Consider the following 22395-nt stretch of genomic DNA (forward strand, 5'->3'; position numbering starts at 1 on the left):
ACTGATCATAATACTTGTCTACATTAGCCAAACGCAGGCTGTGAGGTATGTCCTTTAGCTCATCAAACATGGTTGCAGAGTTGATCTTCCAATAGTTGGGATGTTATGTACTCAGAGAGTCAGTACTAATTGTTTGTGATTGGGATCTCTATTTCCAGAAGCCTTTAGATCACCTGTGTGAATTACTTTGTCGCAGCAAAGTTATCTGAGAAACATCACATGCAAATAGTACCAGCTAAACAGTATAAGTGTTAGAAAATATTGGTGATTGTTAGGAATGGCAGGGAGAATGACAGAAAAATGGGGTGGTAGAAAGAAGAACCAGAATTCATTCCTCGAACCGATTTCTGTGATGGAAGGCTCAATCATCTGCAACTTGCTATGTTCTTTTGGTTCATAAGATTTGTACCTGCGTTTGAAAATTGTGTGTAGTTTGTACATCTTTTGTAATTCAGAAATGTTTTATAAGAAAGAAATTCTCTGAGTATTAAAGATGTGCTCTCAACGTTCTGTCTTCTTCTAAACATTTATTATTAACAATGTGTATAAACTACTTTATTAGATGGAAGGACCTCCTCCTTGGTAGTGAATGGGGACCCACCACTCTAGCAGTGGGTATTAGGAGCTGAACCTCACTGCAGAGACTAGACAGAAGTAAGTTAGTCTTTGAAGAGTAGGTGGGTGCTATACAAACTCCCCAAAATGAGGATACCCATAGATACCTATATTAGATGGGGCTGAAAATATTCTTCTGAGCTTATGGCTTTGTGAACAATAAACCCAATACCATAACAATGTAAAGATGGATTAGAAAATTTGAAGGGGAGCCTTAAATGAAATGAAAAAGTGGAGAAACTTTGGGAGAGAATTCTTCAATGCTTGGACCATGACAGCCAAAGTTATGGCCATCATACATGGAGAAATTTTTAGGTGTGTTGGGCTCAGAAATGGAGGAGCACATCTTTATTGATTGCAATTCGGCATGCAATACCTTCATCCCCTCAACACGAATGAATAAGCTTCAAGACCTTGGCCTCAATACCTCCTTGTGCAACTGGATCTTCAATTTCCTCATTTGCAGATGGCTCGGCTTGGCAGCAACATCTCCTCTACAATCTCCATCAGCACAGGTGTGCCACAAGGCTGCGCGCTTAGCCCCTGCTTTACTCAATTTATACTTATGACTGTGAGGCTAAGGACAGCTCCAGTGCCACATTTAAGCTTGTTGGCAACACCATTGTTGTTGGCCGAATCAAAGGTGGTGATAAATCAGCATGTAGGAGGGAGACTGAAAATCTGGTTGAGTGGTGCCACAACAATAATGTCTCACTTAGTGTCAGCAAGACCAAGGAGCTGATTATTGACATCAGAAAGAGGAAATCAGGGGTCCACAAACCAGCTCTCATCTGGGGATCAGAGGAGGAGAAGGTCAGAAACTTTAAATTCCTCAGTGTTATCATTTCAGAGGATCTGTCTCGGGTCTAGCATGTAATTGCCATTATGCAGAAAGCATAGCAGTGTCTCTACTTCCTTAGAAGTTTGCAAAGATTTGGCATGACATCGAAAACTTTATAAAACTTCTGTAGGTATGTGGTGGAGAGTATATTGACTGGTTGCACCACAGACTGATATGGAAACACAATGCCCTTGAACAGAAAATCCTACAAAAAGTAGTGGATATGGCCCAGTCATGGGTAAAGCTCTTCTCACCATTGAGCACATCCACAGGGAGCACTGTTGCAGGAAAGCAGCATCTATCATCAAGGGCTCCCCAACACCTAGGTCTTGCTCTCTTCTCACTGCTGCTATCAGGAAGAAGGTACAAGAGCCTCAGGGCCCACACCACCAGGATCAGGAACAGTTATTACACCTCAAACATCAAGCTCTTGAACCAGAGGGGAAAATTTTACTTGCCTCATCACTGAAATGTTCCTATAACCTATGGACACACCTTCAAGGACTATTCATCTCATATCTTGATACTTATTGTTTATTTATTATTTAATTTTCTCTTTTGTGTATGCAGGGATTGTTGACTTTTGCACATTGGTTGTTTTCCAAACTGTTGAGCGTCGTCTTTCATTGATTCTATTGTGTTTCTAGGATTGACTGTGTATTGTATTGCCACAAAGATAAAAATCTCAAGGTTGTATAAGGTGACAATATGTACTTTGATAATAAACTAACTTTGAAATTTGTACTAGATATATACATATGAGATGAGAAATTAGACAATAGATTCATAATTAGGGATGAATCATAAACATAGCTAGTTAAAAAGGGCTACATTGTCAACTTCTCATTCATTTTTATAAATTCTTATCAGCAACTTAGAACATTTGGGTTAATAGTTGTTGCGCTGTTTACTGTGGGAGCTAACCTAGTAACTAATTAGAAATCTGATTAATTTAAATTTCTATTTGAATTTCCTCCTGACAATCAAATGATCAAGTATGTGTTGATTATTTACCAACTAACAGGAAGCAGTTTGGTTAGCTTATAGTCATGTATAGTGCTTTATAAATATAACAAGAATACACAGTGATTCAATCAGAGTAGGCGTTTTCCAGTTCTGAACATGAATTACTTGTACTAGTCAGTGGAAAATAAATGCTTAATGGTATTTTTTTTTAAAGGAAATAATTAAGCACACGACTTATAAACCAAAACACATTGTGGCAAGTACAGAGCCAATCAATCAGCATTTGAAACAGAATTGGAATTAATTGTATTTTGCATTTTTTTTCATACCTGAACAACCAATGGTGGAAACTTGATTCAGTCAAATAAACAGTACATTAGATTTCACCCAACCACTTTTTGGCACACCAGGGTGATGCATTTTGACAGTTCAAGAAGGAGATTTTACAATTAACATGGAATTACTGATGATAATTTATTCATTGTTTTCTGGTGCGAGTGTTCTCTGTCAAATGCAAGGCTTTGTGATTGCTACAGTAATGGTGTTTCAGCATTGATACACAAGGCAGTAAATGAGTTATTTTTCTCTTCATTTATGTAATTCCTTTTTAGGATATCGTACATTAGGATTTATGATTTCAACACAGAAACTTATTTTAAAAAACCTGAAAGCAAAAATTGTTTATTAATTTAAAAAAAACAAATACCATTTTCTGCTCCTTGTGCTTTTGAGCAATCATCCAGTTTGACTTGAAAAAGCGAAAGCACAGCAGAAGCTGGAAGTCTGAAATTGAAACGGAAATTGTTGTGGATACTCAGTAAGCCATGAAGCATCTGTGGAGAATGAAAAATAGTTAACAGTTCAGTCAATAACCTGAATGTTCTGATGAAAAAACAGTGATCTGAAATATAACTCTGTTTCTCCTGAGATGCAGCTTGAGCAACAATGACCACAGCAATTTTTTAATTTTGTTCGTGCCTAGGTTGATTCTACCTCTACATTTAACAGTTCAAACGCAGATATCAGTGCTATAAAGACAAATAATTGTTGATTGAAATTATTTTTAATCTAAGTAATAGTTGTGTTAAACTACAGAATGTAGACATAATATGGTTTTAATTATTTGGCTGTAATACCTGTGTTCCAGTTAAGCATGCTGTGTCACATGTGCAAATTGACTTCCATGAAACATCAGTGATTGCACCGTAATAGTTTCAAAAACCTGTGAGATACTTATGGCTATCTTGGGGAAATATCATTTTTCTAACAATTCTGTTATTAATGAAATGTACTTTTCAGATAATATTTAAAAGTAATTTGTTTTGAAGTTTAACTAATTCTGCTGTGTCTTGACTGGAGAATTTAACTGTCTCAGTTTAATTTTCTGTGTACAATATTACTTTATGAGGATATAGAAAGACATTGAGTAAATTACAACATCTATGTTCCTAAAAATTATTGTGAAGTAATTTCCTCAATTTGTATGGTGATTCCATGTATGTCATCTTAATTCACTCCTGGTTTTGCTCTGAACAATGTGAGCTTCATTATTGTTTTACTGTACTCTGCACTGTGTGCAGTAATTCTTAATTCCATGAATGGAGATTTCATTTTTTTGTGGATGCTGCCTTAATTGTTAGGGAAAGTTGAGAAAAAAGCTAATTATTTAGGGATTATGATCCAACATATTCTTCTGAACATACATTAACTGAACAGACTGAATGTTTGAATTACTCAGCCTTGATGACCTCATCATTCAGTTCTCCCTTTCCAACCTGTAAATATTGACGAGTTCTTAGCCTGAACCTTGGTGCCAACCACATAATGTATGAAAGAGATTCTTAGATGTCAATTTTAAAATAAAAATTTGAAAGAAAAACATAATCAATTTTAAAATATAATTTAAAAAGAAAATAATAATCAATGCACCTGCAGTAGGGTGGTAGGGTAGGAGATCTATCCCAGTGCAAAACAGCGCAGAACCCAAATTAATATTAACAAAATCCTACCATTTCCATTCCCCACTTCAGTACAATAACACACATTCTATAATATGTTCAATTTCATATTTAGAGAAATACCTTTGTCCATTTCATCAGCAAGCAGCCACAGAGTTAACCAAGGGAGCTTTCTGTCTGGTCTTTTTCACCGGCAAGGGCATGATACTCTTTAAAAAGTACCTAACAGTGAGTCAACAGTTATTTAATACCCACATAATAAATGCAGAGTTTGTCTCGTGGAAATGATTTGAATGCTAAAGGTATGAGAATTCTTTAATTTTGATCTCAGGAAAGCAGTCAGTTCCCAGGAGTTTTGTTCTAGGATTTTGGCAAACAGAAGACTGAGAAGTTTTTGTTTCTTCACCAAAGAAGAAAACCCTTCATGTTTTTCTCCTAATCTTCCTACTTTGTAAGAGATTTGCATAGGGAGAAGATGGCATCTTGGTAACCATGTGTGGACTACACGTGTTTTGGGTGGTGTATGTCCTAGGATCAGAGGTTGTGCTTCTCCCAGGAATGCTGAAATCCAGCTAGGAAACAAGGGGCAGAGGCCTATTAAGATTTTGTTAATTCTCATTGTAGTTGCAAAATTGCTTGATGTCAATGGGATTGACCTCCACAAACTACAGGCCCAGCCCTGGGATAGAAATGAACTGGAAGGAGGTTTTCTTAACCTCTCATCTTTGCCCCATGAAGAGATCTTCACTGGGGAGGGGTGCAAAATTTGTGTGAGTGGTGGGAACAATGGAATAAAGATATTGCAGATTTTACCAGATACGTGCTAACTGGAGGGTTTTTTGGATTCCTGAGAGCAGCTTGATTCTTGAATCCTGTCTATTTCTTTCCTTCCTCCTCAAGGCAATCCTTGGACATTCTTTTATTAATTTACATAATACGGACATTTTGGCAAAGTCACATTTATTCCCCATTCATAGTGGACCTTGAGAAAGTGGCTGTGTGCTGTCGCCATTGCATTTGGTGTGGTGTGAGTGCTCTCACAATGCTGTGAGGGATTTCTACAATTTGCTGATTTTGAAGGAATAGCAATGTATTTCTAAGATATTTTGGAATGTGATTTAGAGGCAGACTTGGATGTGTGCCCTGCCCCTCCCTCCTAAGTGGTTGAATGTTGAGGTTTTGAGATTTGCTTTCAAAAAGCCTTGGCTAATTGCACAATTGTACACAGTCAATGATAAATGCTGCCACCGTGGTGTGCTGATGGTAGAAAGAATGAAAGCTTGAAGTGGTGAATGTGGTACCAATTAAATGAATAACATCATTTTCTAATGTGTTCACTTTGAATGCCCTTGGAGTTTGACTGAATCAAGCAGCTGGAGATCATTCTATCACACACACTTGTAGGAGGTGAAAAGGCTTCAGGGACTTGGGAGGTGATTCATTCTCCATGGTGTGGCAAGCTTTTGAAATGTGAGTAAAGTTGCAGAGCTCAGTCCTTTTCAGTTAAGTTTCTGGTCAACAGTAAGCTCCAGCGTGTGATGGTGAGGAATTTGGTTGTGAATATGACATGGAATATTACAGGCACCTAAAGTCTGTTTTGTCACTGTTCATTGCCTTGCATATATGAAGGAAGATCTTTGATTAATGACTGTAATTTTGCCTCTGTCACTTTCATGGCTGCTTTTTTCCAAATGGTACTAACAATTTAAGTTTCGATCTTAATAATACTAGTAATAATGTTAACATGCCAGTATTAAATTAGATTAGCTATATTTGTCACATGCACATCAAAACATTGAAATATATAGTGTGATGTGTTCCTTTACATCAAGGACCAGCACAGTCCGAATATTTGCTGGGAGCAGCCGCAAGTAGTGTTATACTTCTGGCACCAACATTGGATGACAACTGCTTACTAAACCTGACCAGCATGGTATTTGGAATGTGGGAGGAAACTGGAACTATCAGTGGAAACCCACACAGTCACAGTGAGAATGTACAAACTCCTTACTCCTTACTCCTTATAGACATGCACGGGAATTTAACCCCGTTGAGTGATCACTGGTGCAGTAAAGCGTATTCACCCCCACGCTACTGTACGATCTCTTTGTGATGGTACTGAGTGCATCTTCTGAATCTGTGAGGTGTATCTCTTCTCTGGCTATGTGTGGCTTTGGGTCCACGCAGGTCTTCGAGACTCACATGGACTTACTGTGTGGTGCTTCTGATATTTGTCATCTCTCAGTAGCAAATCACTGATTGAATGGGTCAAATAGATGCCAGCGTCAATATGGACCAAAAAAAAACATTATGTTTCTGAGCACGATAAAGAGTCACATCCTGTATTTTAGGTTGTAAGTTGTTCTGGTGTATTCAATGCTGAACACTGTTGATGGGTGTGGTTTCAGACTGCCGGGCACATTTTACAATGTAATTTTTATGTATCAATAACTTTCCATTTATGAAATTTTCATTGTTTTAAAACATGAACCACAACAAATTAGAATACACTTGACTGATGACATTTGCATTTTTCCATTGCTTTTGAAGTTTGCAACAAATATTAGCTGCAGTGGTTATAAGGGCATTTTCACAATCATGCAATGACCTTCAATGCTGTAGTGTCCTTGCATTGAGATCCTAGAAACTGAGCTATTTCTTGTTTTCAGTTAATGCCAATTCAATTACTACATGCCCTATGAATAAATTGATTGCAATATTGCTAAAGGCTTCCCCCTTATTCATTTCACCATGTGATATAATTTAAATGAATTTTCATGGTAAGTGGAAGTTTTGATGGTATTGCTGTTGGAGTATTTGATAGGGTTCAGTCAATGTTTTCCCTGATTGAGGAAATAGATCGTCCAAATGATCAGGTGAGAAATCTGTACATGGGCCCTCTCCCTCCCTGTGGGCATGCATCCTATTTATCAGAGAACAGAGAACCTCAGTGTAAGTTCAATTACTGGGAAAGTGGTGAGGGGCTATGAGATACAAGGACTTTCAAATCGAATCAATAAGACTTCTGAAGTTTGTAGCCTATCAGTTCAGGGCATGTTTTCACATCCCACAGAATATCACCTGATGTTAAGTTGAAAGAATTCGATTCTTGTTGACAAGCTAAACTGTGCAGATGCCAGGCGAACTAGACAGGCGAGGCAGTCATCAACACTGACCTGCAGGCTAGCTGATTTAAATATTGAATTAGTGAATCTTCCATCCATGGGTACCTTGGTTCTGAACTTTCATTGATGCAATTTCATCTTGAAACCACTTTTCTCTTAATAAAAATTTAAGAACTTTTCTCTGTTCCTTGGGATTTAGAGCTGTTGTTTGCAAAAAATAAACTGATATGAAATTAGCGTTGTTCTTCAGAGAAACAGGGATGTAACATAATTATTTTTTGTTTTGATATTTAAGCAGTATAAAGTCCTTAAGGCATTCCTTATGGTAACTAATGGGTAAAAGTAAGATATTACTTTTTTTCCCACTAGGGTGTTGCATTTCATAATTACAACCTACTTTTTATGAAAACATCTTAGGATGCGATAAATATTACTGCAAGATTGCAATAATATTATGAATGATTTTGTAGTGCTTGGAGATTTATCTTCGGCACAGGTTAGTGGACACTTCGTAAAAGTTACTAGTGTGTTGAGCCCTGAATGTGAAAACAACAATTTTCAATAACCAAACATTTTGTTCCAAAATGTAAGAAGTACGCTTTAGATAAACCAGTTAATTTAGAATATTCAACCTGGCAAGTGGCCCAAAGGATGAATTTCAAACTTAGATTTAAATCCAGAAAAAGCACCTTTGGTGTACTGCAGTCTGAGTGTCATGTCCAGTCAATTTTCCACATTGATGCTACCGTTACATTCTAGAGAGAATCTAAAATCTTTTATAAACCTAATGACTCCCATGGTTATGTTGACTATACCTCTTCCCACCCTGTCTCCTGTAAAAATGCCATTCTGTTTTCTCAGCTCCTTTATCTCCACTACATCTGTCCCGGTATGTGGCTTTCCTTTTCAGTACATCAGTGATGTCCTCCTTCAAGGAACAGTGTTTCCCTTCCTCCACCATTGATGCTGCCCTCACCCACGTTTCTTCAATTTCCTGAGCATCTGCGCTTACCCAATCTTCCTGCCGCTTTAACAGCAATCGAGTCCCTCTTGTCCCTACCTACCTCCCCATGAGCCTCTGCATCCAACGTATTCTTCTCTGCAACTTCTGCCATCACCAAAGGGATCCTACCACCAAACATATCTTTAACCAGCCCACCCCACCCCCCATTCCACAGGGTTCACTCACTCCGTTATACCCTAGTTCACTTGTCCCTCCCCTCTAATCTCCCTCCTGGTACTTATCCCTGCAAGAGGCCAAAGTGCAACACCTGCCCATTCACCTCCTCCCTCACCTCCATTCAGGGCTCCAAACAGTTCTTCCAGGTGAGGCAACACTTCATCTGCGAATTTATTGTATCCGGTGCTCTCGATGCAGCCTCTTCTTCATTGTTGAGACCTGTCGTAGATCAGGGGACCACTTCGTCAAGCACCTCTGCGCCATCTGCTGAAAGCGGAACTTCCTGGTGACCAATCATTTTAATTCCAATTTCCATTACCGTTCCGACATGTTGGTCCATGGCCTGCTCTTGTGCCACGATGAGGCCGGCCTCGGGGTGGAGGAGCAACACCTCATGTTCCATCCTGAAGGCATGAATATTGATTTCTTTTTATGGTAAAAGAAATTTCCCTTCGCCCTCCACTGTCCTTCTATTCCTCACTTTGGCCTCTTTCTTCTTCTCTCCTGCCTATCACCTACTCCAGTGTCCCCTCCACCTTCCCTTTTTCCTATGGTTTACTCTCTTCTCCTATCAATTCCTTCCTCTTCAGCCCTTTACCGTTCCCACCCACCTGGCTTCACCTATGACCTTCTAGGTATTCTTCTTCCCCTCCTCCCACCTTTTTATTCCGGCGTCTTCCCCCGTCCTCCCCTCCCCTCCCCCCCCATCCTTTCCAGTACACGATGAAGGGTCTTGGCCCAAAATATCGACTTTATTCATTTCCATAGATGTTGTTTGACCTACTGAGTTCCTCCAGCATTTTGTGTGTGTTGCTTTGGATTTCCAGCATCTGCAGAATTTCTCTTATTTATCATTACTTCTGCTGACAAATTATGTAGAACTCAGCGAAGAAACCAATTACAAGCACAGTTAACACATTGAATTTCCGTGGAGAAGGAGGCTCTGACGATGCAGCAAATTATGCAGATCAAATGCCAGTACTATTCTATTTTGTTCACACTTTTGGATAGTAATTATTTTAAGTGTTTTACCTTTTATCTTCCAGAACACTCTTCCTCATTCAATCCGCATTTCCAAAGCATTCTGATTAGCAGTAGTTGAATTTATCAAACAAATATTGCTTGGGAAACAGTAGTAATCAATTAAAAACATTGTTGATGCCATGAGATGTTAAATTTCTTTTGTCTACCTTTTTGCATTTTGTCATTTTTTTCCCACCCAGTGAATGTTGCATGTCATTGTCAAGCCATGTCAAGTCAATCCCAAGGCCTTGGTGATTACAGGGCCACTTTGGGTGTTGCAACAACTCATCTGGAGTTCAGTCAGAGCTCATGTTGTTGACTTGAACATTTCTACATTTTATACCAATCAATTATTATTTATGCATTTAAATGATCTGACAAAATTAAAAGCACAATTTGCATTTAGCTTTGACAAACATTTATTACTGACTTTATTTAGTAAGTGTCTTCATTTTATCTTGCAATAGGTGAGCACCTGAGCAGCTCAGACGTGTACTAGACTTACCCAATTCTTATCACTCATTATAACACACATTGGAATAGCTTTCCTTCCTTTCAATATTTCTTTCTAGTGCCTGATTGCGGTTGTGTCGGATAGAATTAGCAATTGAAATTCACATTGCTGATTGTATTATTTAACAAATAATCAGACAAAACAGAACATAATTTTATGTGGTTTATCTATTCAATCTAACCAAATACAATGCAGAATAGGCAGAGTGAACACAGTGACCCACTGTCTTCAGGTAGTAATGGCTTCAGCTGATTGGTTCAGATACAGCGTGGAATAGGCCTATCCGGCCCTTCAAGTCACACTGCCCAGCAATCCCCCAGTCCAATCACAGGACACTTTACAATGACTAATTAACCTGCCAACCAGTATATCTTTGGTCTGTGGGGGGAAGCTAGAGCACCCGGAGGAAACCCTCATGGTCACAGGGAGGACGTACAAACTCCTTACAGAAAATGGCGGGAATTGAACTTAATATTTTAATAAGAAATGAGACACAGGAGCTGTACTAGGCCATTCAGCCCATTGAATTTGCTTTGCCATTCCATCATGGCTGATTTATTATCCCTTTCAACCCGATTCTCGTGCTTACTCCCCATAATCTATGATGCCTTTACTAATCAAGATAATCAATCCTAATCTGGCAGATCAATATTGCAATATCTGATGTTCTCACATGATAAAGATTACTGTAGAATATCTTAATCATTTCAATTTAAAATTTTTATACCACAGTAGGAGGAACAGTTCAGAGAGGTGTATACTGCAAAATTATTCTGTTTCATATAATCAGTGAAAGTTAATAATCAACCCGACCTCCCCCTAAAATATTGGAAAACTGGAATAAAACTAGGAAATTCTGAGATTTCATTGTATATCTGTCAGCATCTCCAAGTTTTGAACCGATGCTGATGAGGTTAGTTATGTATTTGGAAGACTTTCCATTTTACTTGAGATTTTATAGGTAATTTGTTTCATATTTTCCAACCCAGATATTACCCTAGTGAAAATAATTTGTTGTTTTCAACATTCTCACCTCTGAATAAAATCCTATAGCATGTCCAAGAGTGTGATTAAGAGCAGATATTTTAACTGGCTGAATATTTCACAGATACAGTCCTTGAAATTCATTAAATAGCCTGCTCTTCCTTCATGTTCATAATATTGGCCACGATTTAAAGCTTGCACTATGTAGATCAGTTGCTTCTTACAGAATGGACACAAAATGTGAGTGTTGAATGATTTATTTTTGGATTGATTTTTGGAATCTCTGGCAAGGCTATAATTTATTACCTGTTGATGTTTGACTTTGAGAAGGTGGCAGTGATCTACCTTCTTGAATTGCAGTAGTCCTCCCCCAGAACTGTTTGGGTAGGGAGTTCAAGATTTCAAACTCTGTGATGAAGAACGAGTCACATATTTCCAGGTCAGGATGATATGCAACTTGGATGATAGACCTCCTCATGGTGCCTTTTCTCTCCATTTTTGCTGTTGTCTCACTTCAAAGTTTCAAAGTACATTTATTTTCAAAGAATGTATAAATTATACAACCTTGAGATTTGTTTGCTTACAGGCAGTCACAAAGCTGAAAGAACTCAATTTAAAAAAATAAAATAACGACCAACACCAGATGTGCAGAGAAACGGGGAAAAAAACACGAATGCAAACAATGGAAGTGAGCAACAACATTCCAAACCAAATGAGTCCTTGGATCTGAACCCCCAGAGCAGCCCAAAGTAGGCCCAAAGCCTCAGTATCAGTTCATCACATTTGCAGGCACAGAGCACTGCCTTCAAGGCGATCTACATAGCCTCAGCACCATGGAGAGAGGAGTAAATATTGTGGGAAAGTGAGCGAAATTGGCTCTCGCCTCTGATCTCAACCTCCTCTCTTTCCAGTCAGAGTTGGTGGGTTTGGGAGATGCTCAGAGTAGTTTTGGTGAGTAACTGCAATACATATTGTAGGTGGTACATGCTGCGGGACCTGAGCGCCATCAATGGAGAGAATGAATTTTTGAGGTGGTTAATGAGTGCCAGTCAAATTTTCTTGAATGGTGTAAAGCCCTTGAGAGACTCTTGCTTGGTACTAGCCCATGCCTTTGGAGAATCCATGCTGGATCACTTGGAGTTAATGGCAACCTCCTAGATTGTTAATGGTGAGGGATTTGGTGATAATGACATTGAATGTCAAGGGCAGTTGTTGCCTTGCATTTTTGTTGTATGATTATTATTTGCCACTTATTACCCCATGCCCAGTTGATCTCCAACAATCTCAGCAATCTGTATGACTTTAAGCATTGCAATATTCTCCCTTTGATGCCCATTGATGTTATTTTCAGCAGAGGTGTCTTGATGTCGCATTTTGTCGAATGCTGTGTTCACATCAAGGCCAGGCTCTCTGACTTCACCTCAAATTCAGCTGTTTGGTTCAATTGGTTCTGATGAGGTCTTGAGCAAAGTGCTGCTGGCAAAACCCAAAGTGGGCATTGGTAAATAGATTAGTTGTGAGTGATTACCTATAGATGCCTCTTGTCAGTGACACCTTCAAACAAAGTTCCAAGAATATTTATTATTAAAGTCTGCATAAAATTGTACAATCTTGAGATTTGTCTCCTGACAGAAAGCCACAAAACAAGAAACCTGAAAGAATTCATTAAGAAAAAGACCAACAAATAGGTCCACAGCCTCAGCCTCACTGCAGTGGATGATTTGCTGATGACTGAGGGTAGATTAATTTGGTGTTGTTTTGTACAATTGGATTTGCTTTTTATAAAATGCAAGGACAATTTCCCCAAACTCAGTTTGATGCCAATATTGAATTCTATAGCTTGCCTAGTTGTGCATCTAGTGCAACAGAGCAGATAGTTAATACTACCACTTGGATGTTCCATATCTCTGGTAGTCTGTCATTTCTTAACATCATGTTGATTGAATCAAATTTAATTCAATAATTTATTCAGTGGTTTACACCACAAACAATGCAATCAATGATATATGACATTTTATATTTCAGTCATATAAATGTGTGTAATTAAGTTGTTGCACACAGGCTATGTAAGTTAGGCTGGTATTGAACAAACAAATTCAGAGTGCATTTAGTATCAATGTATGTATAAGTTATAGAACCTTGAGATTTGTTTGCTTAACAGGCAACACCTTTTGGGTTCCTTAACAAGGAACCTGAAAGAAAGAACCCAATTTAAATAAATAAGACCAAGTCCCAGTGCCAATGGTGAAAGAAAACGAAACAAAACATGAAAACAATAGAAGCAAGCAACAGCAGCATTCCAAACGAAATTGAGTCCTTGGATCCAAATCCCCGATACAGCTTGGATTAGTCCCAAAGCCTTGGTAGTTAGTTCATCATATTAGTGGGCAAATCGCCATGACGTTCGCAGACCCAAAGCACAGCAGCTGAGGGCAGCCTCACAGCCTTAGCATGGTGGAGAGAGGAGCCCATAGACCATCTGGGCCGGTGTTTAAATTGTCTGAACCTTACACCAAGAGTTGGGCCCCACCACAGCGAATCACTCCGGGCCTAGATTTTGCTGCCGGAGAAACCATTCTCAACCTCTCCAAATCGGCTTGGCATATAGGGGGATCCACCCTCGCACTCACATAAGTTGGACAGGCTTCGAAACTCCTCTGCTTCGTCTTCTCCCTTCTGAATTGTCCACTCCAACTCCCAGTGCATTGATTTTGCAGCACACCAGCTGGGTACATCTCTCAGTTTCACTTTGCTCTCACTCGCCTCATCATTGTTTGCAGTGATAGGTTATCACAATTTTCTTCAAAAAACTGTTATTAATAATGGTGCTATTACCTCAGAAAATAACCATTCACAAATCCTTGCTCTTTGTATAACTATTTGTGTGCAGTAAAATAGAATATATTTTTCTATGTAACTTCATATATATTGCTACTGATGTTCGACACAGTGAGTCATTTTCCGCCCAAATGAAGCATAGCTATATCGGGAGTGGATTCTAATCTGATTTCTTTTTCTAATGAAGTACTGTAAATGTGCAGAGGGTAATGGGGTGAAAAAAGTAAATGGTTTTAGGAAAGGGCCAGGGATATATCTGATCCAACAGCCTTCACCGATGGTGTGTGTCAGATTTAGCTTAGTTCTGACAAATCGAGCATGAATATGAATTTCAATTCAGATTGAAGTGTAGCTGGAAAGGAATTCTTAAATGGGGTGGATCCTATTAAACAATTATTTGTCAGTTTGGAACTCCATGGAGATTCATTGGAACCAGGCGAATGGAGTAAGGGATGTGCACACCTTGTGGATTATCTTAAATTTATGACCAGATGCAAATAAGATGATGAGGATCGGACTGTTCAAGCTGGTCCTCAACAGAATCAAGACATGGGTCGGTGTTTCAGTGGTAGTTCTGCTCAGGCATAGTAGGGAATTAATCTTGTCAGACGGGGAAGTCTTCCAAGACGTACAGTCCCAAAGGTTGAAGGGCAGTGCTCAATCACTGTGTATTCTGAATGGTCTCCTGAATGGCTGTTTAGTTCTATTTTGCATGCTTAGTCGGTCCAAAAATAAAGCAACGAAAATTCAATTTACTGGTATTCTTAGCTTGATGTAATGGATATAGAGCAAAAGAGTAATACAATTTCAATCATCTCAAAGTAACATTTCAAATAACTTTCCTATGATTCTGAATCAAACTTGGCACATGAAGGCTAAACTGTTGTAATTTCTTGTAGGTTATTTACAAATATGGGAAGGTTTCTACTCGTCGAGCTCATTAGTTTAAGGGCTGACTTTCTTCAAAAGATAATCATTGTTTATAGCTTTACATTTATTTCGTTTCATCTTCTGCCTTCCAGGAAGCGGCTTCTGCATTCCAAACTGTCACCCACAAGGTAAGAAACCTTCAAATGTGGACATTAACAAAATGCTAATTTGGCACTGCAACTGCTCGCCTATTTTAATCATTTCAACCTCATTCTCTGAAGAGATTAATCTATTATTTACTGCTCCTGCTTGCATTGAAATGTTTTAATTGTAACATGGCTCTCGCAGTCTTTTTACCTACATCTTATTGATTTCATCCTATTCTGTTCTTACGTCGGCAGCCATTCTTTGAACAGATTGTAATCTCTGAAATTCCTGACTGTTTTATCCAGAACTCTTTGTGTTTAAACCCTGCAAGCAATTTTCTGCCCAGCAACATTGGTTAAGCTATGAAAAACATTAAAATTTGAGATGGAGCTAATTCGTCTCTTCTTGTCCCTCTTGACTTGGCTACTGCCTTGAATACAATTGATGCTACCTTCCTGCACAAATACCTTGTCACCAGTAGGTGGGAACTTGTCAGTTGGTTGCTTTTTTATCTGTTACCAAGTTCAGTAAACTGCTAGCAAAGGTTTTCCTTTCTGCTCCTGTACTTTTGCTTATGTTACCCCCAAAATCTATCTATTTGCTACTTAACCAACACGCTCAAAATGCTGGAGGAACTCAGCAGGCCAGGCAGCATCTATGGAAAAGTGTAAACAGTCGACGTTTCGGGCCAAGCCCCTCCATCAAAACTGAAACGTCGACTGTTTACACTTTTCCATGGATGCCGCTTGACCTGCTGAGTTCCTCCAGCATTTTGTGTGTATTGCGTAGATTTCCAGCATCTGCAAATTTTCTTTTGTTTGTCATTGGACTATTTTCTGCTTGCTGTTTTTCTTGTACATGCCATTACTCAACAATATTAGAAATGATGTACATTTGACAGATAAAGCTAATCTCTAAGATTTTTATCTTTCAATTTCAACTTGTGTCATGACCACATCCAACTCTACTTCACCATCTATTGGAACTCTGCAGTCTACCTGAATTCTATTTGTCCATTATCTGCCTGCTTGCTGACCTTTTTTAGAATGTGTTGGTTCTTGTCTTTAAATTCTTTTGTGGTTTCACTGCTTTCTCCTTCAGTCCCATTTTGTTTTGAGATGCCTCTGCTCTTTCAGGTTGGATCTCTTGTTAATCACTTCAGCACTGCCAGAGGTCCCATCACCTGTCAAAGTTTCAAACTGTTGATTTCCCTCTAACCTGATTACTTCTACTGCTCCACTAACATGCATGCATCTTAGAAGCCATCTCCTTGATCAACCTTGTGACATCTGCTGAGATATTCCTTTATGCAGCTCAGTGTCACATTCATTTGATTGTGGATTTGAAAAGTCTTTGGAAGTTTTATGCTACATTAAAAAATTCAGCAATATGTATGTGAATAGTTCATAATGATGGGAATCTCTTTATTATCATTGATAGCATAAATATTAAGGTAGCTTTCTCAATGAATTCTTCCTTTGATATTGTGCTGCTTACATTGGCAATTCACAAATCTAAACAATTACTTGTAATTTTGCTTTTTGAACTTTTATAACTTTTCCGTATCCTAGTCTTCACAAGATAAAGATCACTATTTTTTAATCTTCCAACTGTAACTATTTAATTTTTCTGTTCAAATTTGAAAAGATGGAATTTGAAATTCAATATATTCTTCATTGATCAGGCACATTTACCTAGGAATGATACAGTAATTTCAAACTTTAACCTTATGTATCAATGAATATTTTGTTGCAGCCACTTCCATTCACATCTACAAACTACACTGCCTGTAGTTTTCATTAATTGGCTTGACTGAACAAGTTTATCGGAAGTTAAGCTTCAGGAGAAGGGCAGCATTACATTTTGCATTTCTAAGTTGTAAAATATCAGGAGCTGGTGGAGCAGTCCCAGAGATCATAAGACCATAAGATTTAGGAACAGAATTAGGCCATTTGGTCCAATGAGTCTGCTCCACCACTTCATCATGGCTCATCCATTTTCCCTCTCACCCGCAATCTCCTGCCTCCCCCCCCATCCCTTCATCCCTGACAAATCAAGAATCTTATCAATTTCTGCCTTAAATATACATAAAGACATAGCCTCTGCAGCTGCCTGTGACAACAAATTCCACAGATTCAGCTTTCTCTGGCTAAAGAAATTCCTCCTCATCTCCATTCTAAAAGGACAGCCTCCTATTCAGACGCACTGTCTACTGGTCTTAGAGTATCCCACTATAGGAAACATCCTCTCCACATCCACTCTATTAAGGCCTTTCACCATTTGAAAGGTTCCATTTAGTCAGCCCTCATCCTTCTGAATTCTAGTGAATACAGGTCCAGAGCCATCAAACACACTTCATATGACAAGCCATTCAATCCTGGAATTATTTTCGTGAACTTCCTTTGAACCCTCTCCAGTTTCAGCCTGTCCCTTCTAAGATAATGGGCCCAAAACTGCTCACAGTACTCCAGGTGAGACCTCACCAGAGCTTTATAAAGTCTCAACATTAGATCCTTGCTTTTACGGTAAATTCTAGTCCTCTTGAAATGAATGCTAACATCTTATTTGCCTTCCTCACCACAGACTCAACCTGCAAATTAACTCTAAGGGAATATGGCACAAGGACTCCTTTGTACCTCAGATTTTTGTATTTTCTTTCCATTTATAAAATAGTCAATCCCTTTATCTACCATAATGCATAATTATTCACTGCATTCCATCTGTCACTTCTTTGCCCATTCTCCTAATCTGTCTAAGTCCTCTGTAGCCTCTCTACTTCCTCAAACCTACCTGCCCCTTCACTTGTCTTCATATTGTCTGCAAACTTTGCAACAAAGCCATCAATTCCATCACCCAAATCATTGAGCTGTAGCATAGAAGGAATCGGTTCCAACACAGACCCCTGTGGAACACCACTAGTCACTGGCAGCCAATCAGAAGTGGTTCCATTTATTCCCACTCTTTGCCTTTTCACAATCAGCCTCTGCTTTATCCATGCTAGAATCTTTCCTGTAATACCAGGGGCTCACAGCTTGCTAAGCAGCCTCACGTGTAGCACCTTGTCAAAGGCCTTCTGAAAATCCAAGTACGCAACTTCAACTGATTCTCCTTCGTCTATACTGCTTGTCATCTCTTCAAAGAGTTCTAACAGATTTGTCAGGCAAATCTTCAGCCTCCTCTTTCAGAACCCTGGAGTGTATTCCATCTGGTCCAGGTGACTTACCTACCATAAGACCTTTCAGTTTCCACGAACTTCACACACTTCATGACCCCTGACACCTGGAACTTCTACCATACTGCTAGTGACTTCCACAGTGATGACTGATGCAAAATGCTTATTCAGTTCGTCCCCATTGCTACCTCTCCAGCATCGTTTTCTAGCAGTTGGATAACCACTCTCGCCTCTCTTTTATACTTTATATATCTGAAAAAACTTTTGGTATCCTCTTTAATATTATTGGCTAGATAGGAGTGGAGGGCATGCTTGAGCCTATAGAGGTGGCGTGTAGAGGTTTTGCTGGCTGCTTGGCGTGCAGAACTTGCTCTCTCCATGGCATGGCGTGGGCTGCAAAGAAAAGAGCCATCAGGACAATCACAGAGGCTGCTGAGCGAGCCTCCAGATGACTATGGACCAAGAGATGTGACTCATGGACCAGTGCTGCTGGGACACAAGCCACGGCCTGATCAACCCTGGTTGGGTCACTTAGGCAACAACGTCAGATGTTGAAAGACCCAAAAACATCTGATGACCCCATATTTCATCACTGATGATGTGTTTCAGTGCATCCTAGGATGTACAGTATCTCAGCATCATAACACTGGGGAAGCTTCCCTGAGTGAATGAAAAATTAAAATTCTGGAAAGGGCACCTTAGCAAATAGGAACTTCTTTATTGGAGAAAAGTTACAGTGCTTAAAATTGTTCTCATTCAATTACTCAAAATCAATAAAAGTTCTGTTTTTTCTTTTCTAAATCAAAATTAGAAGCATTCAAAGATACTGATAAGAAATTTGCATTCTATTGGAGAGTAAATTCAGTGTGTGAGTTGCTTGAACATATCTTAGAAATAATGGATGTTATTCAGTTGAAAGATTGTGTTTCAGATAATTTATCCCTAGTAATTCAACCTTGAGCACATGTCCTGTTGCAATTAAAACAAATTATAGTGAAATCAGTAAATTACAGATTCTTCAGGGAATGGCATCAGCTGTTTTATTTTGCAGGTGTTTTTAATTTCAAAATGAAGATAATTATTTTGAGTAATCTTAGCAAACCAGAATCAGAGCCTAATCAGCTGTAACTATGCTGAGGGTTCTTCTAAACAACAGAGTTCAGCTCTGTTCAATCTTGTTTCATTGCAATCCACTCTTACTTGCAGTATAATTTTCAGAATTAACCATATGTCTCAATTCCACACAAAAGCTTCAAGACAGGATAACAACTTGCAAAAACTGTAAAAGGCAAGCCTTTGAATGAATAGGAACTTTTTTTCCATTTATTCCATTTTTTTTCAAAAATCTGGACATTGCCAGCATTTATCATCTGTCCCAAATTGCCTTGGAGAAGGTGGTAGTCAGCAGAGCTTCGAACCATTGCAGTTTAAATTGTGAAAGTATTCCCATGTAGTGTTAGTTCCAGAATTTGGATCCGGTGATGCTGAAGGACTACTGATATATTTCCAAGTCAAAATGGTGTTTCACATGGAGGGGAACCTGTAGATGGTACCCCTACTCTTCCTTGGTGGTAGAGGTTATGAGTTTTGTACGACTGATGTAGGTGAATAACCAGACTGCATTTCGTACATGTTACGTACTGCAGGCACCTTTTGCTGGTGATGGAGGGAAGAAACACTCAGAATGGTAGATGGCATGCAGTTAAGCAGGATTGGATGTGGTCGAACTTTCTGACAGTTGTTGGAGCTGCATTCATCCAGGCAGGTGGAGAGTATTCCATAACACTCGTGACCTGTGTCTTGTAGTAGCAAAAAAGGCTTTGTAGTGTTAGGCAGTGAGTCACTCACCAGAAGATACACAACCTCTTTCAGCCATTGCAACTTTGGGGCTCATCTACATGAGTTTTTGGTCAATGGTGATCCTCGGGGTCTTGTTGTTAGTGGTGACAATGCTATTGGATGTTAAGTGTTGATAGCTGGACTCTTCCATAATGGACTCGGTCATTATTTGACTCTTTTGTGGTGCATATGTTGCAATTATTCAGCTGGAATATTGTGTAAGGCTGACTAATTTATTAAATGAAGAATTGCCGAATTGAATCAATCAAATCATACCGGACAACAGTTTTTTATCGAAAGTGTTGTTTCCTCAGATTTTTTTTTATTTATGATAGACTGCTTGAAGCTGAACACAAATATAATTTCACATGATTTGTCTCACGTAGAAATTTGGAGAAACAAGAAATTAAGTTTTATTGAATATAATGCGTTTAATTGCATAACAGTACTGATGCTTTGCAACAGTTCAACGAAGCTAAAAATGTTTTGTGAGTGATTTTCATTTGTGTTCAGTGCCTGAGGCTTCTTGCCTAAGTGTCCAACAGTAATCAGCCAGCTTTGATGGATTCCAGTTGACCTGATACTGTTCCTCCATGACTGTTATGTCCTGGTGAAATCTTTCACCATGCTCGTCAATGACAGTACCAAGATTGGCAGGGAAGAAGTCTAAATGGGAATACAGAAAATGAATCTGTTGTGTATGTGGCCGGGTTACACATCGGGGCTATAAATAAAAACACTGGAGACGGGAGCTATGTTAACAAGATTCTTTACTGACTGAAAACGAACTGAACACACACGTACAGACCAATACGCTCCTAAATGCGCATGCTCAATATGCGCCTAATTGCGCATTCATTGACGTGTTCCTACAACATAAAATAGTCCCTTATTATAATGTGGGCTATATAGTACACTCCTCCCCTTTTATTTTAATAGTGTATCAACTTTTTTTTCACTGGGGCACTATGCTAAAGAAATATGTTTACTCCTAACATACAACTGCCTACCATTTGTTTACTTAGTAACTTAATATCAAATTAAAACAAAGTTACGTAATAATATCAAATTATAACAAGCCTTTTGTTTACTTTCGGTCTAAGACCCATTTATAACTCAAGTCTCGGGGGGGGGCGACTCTGCCCACTGTGCCCTACTTCTCCAGATGATGATTATGTACCAGCGGTAACGGAAGAAGCAAGTGAAGCTGTAGCAAAATTTCGCAAGAGGTGTGATGCATTTTTCGTCGCTTTGGTTTCCAAAAGAAGTGGTTGGTGATCTGCTGTCTCTGCTAGTTACTCAAAAGTCGGGCAATCCAATGACTCACAGAAGGATCAGTACTTTACCAGTAATCTTTCACCGCTTGAAGAAGCAGTTGATCGAAATCCTGTTGTTCATTCCATTGTTCTTAAGCTGCTGTTAAAATACAGTTTTGCTGATATTAAGGAATACCTGCAGTGCTATCTGTCTGAAGTTTAAAAAAAGAACAAATCTTGGTCAAGAAAATGAGACTGAACTCTATGCACTCTTTCTGAATTGTCTGGAGGATTCTATGTATGAAAAATCCTAGTTGTGCACAGTGCAAGAAAAGATTGCTTACCTGGCTCAAGAGGGAGGATTCCTTCAGATGCACATTCAGCACAAGTGTGAAAATAAGGCATTCGTCAGTCTTGCGAGACCATGGATCTGAGCCTGGAAAGTCTTCACTCTCCAGGGCGCAGGCCTGGGCAAGGTTGTATGGAAGACTGGCAGTCGCCCATGCTGCAAGTCTCCCCTCTCCACAACACCGATGTTGTCCAAGGGAAGGGCAAGGGTCGATACAGTTTGGCACCAGTGCCCACAGTGTGAAAATACAACAATAGAAACCTTACAGTTTGCTGCCAGAATTCAACTCTGTTTTGATGCTGCTTACCAACTTCTTTGTGCAAAACAAGATACATTGGCTGAGAATTCAAAATATGTATGTGCAAAAGAAACTTCCCTGCAAAGGATTAAGTGTATGATTCTCAATGGAGGAAACGATTGGTTCAAGATTTACCTTGTGCGAAAGCTGTTCTGTTTTGAATGGAATTGATTTTGTCCAAGAGCTTTAAAAAGGAATGACCAATTTTCTTTCTTTTCAAATCTTTTTATTATTATTATCCAAAATTTACAAGAGTACATCGAAGTAAGCAACGCTTACAATGTCTCAAGAAAAAAAACATTATTATAAAGATTGAAAATATTTTGGTAATTTAAAAAAAAAGAGAAAAAAAAACCCTACTAAGCAAGAAAAAAGTGAGGAAAAAACCCCCCATTAGGTGTTCAACCCCGGAGCCAAGCG

The 22395-nt window shown here is 39.0% G+C and overlaps 1 protein-coding gene across 10 annotated transcripts in view; it reads left to right on the plus strand.

Annotated features, from left to right (window-relative positions):
* Positions 1 to 22395, plus strand: part of anks1b (ankyrin repeat and sterile alpha motif domain containing 1B) — an 860133-nt gene that overhangs the window by 104045 nt on the left and 733693 nt on the right. For 8 of the 10 annotated variants that reach the window (XM_072241217.1, XM_072241218.1, XM_072241222.1 and 5 more), the window contains one exon: positions 15067 to 15102. The exons of the other annotated variants lie outside the window; for them this stretch is intronic. In XM_072241217.1, coding sequence (XP_072097318.1) covers positions 15067 to 15102 — 36 coding nt within the window. The remainder of the gene's footprint in view (positions 1 to 15066; positions 15103 to 22395) is intronic. 10 annotated transcript variants of the gene reach the window in all.

Source organism: Mobula birostris, chromosome 23 (genome assembly GCF_030028105.1).
Source record: "Mobula birostris isolate sMobBir1 chromosome 23, sMobBir1.hap1, whole genome shotgun sequence".
NCBI classification, from domain to species: domain Eukaryota; kingdom Metazoa; phylum Chordata; class Chondrichthyes; order Myliobatiformes; family Myliobatidae; genus Mobula; species Mobula birostris.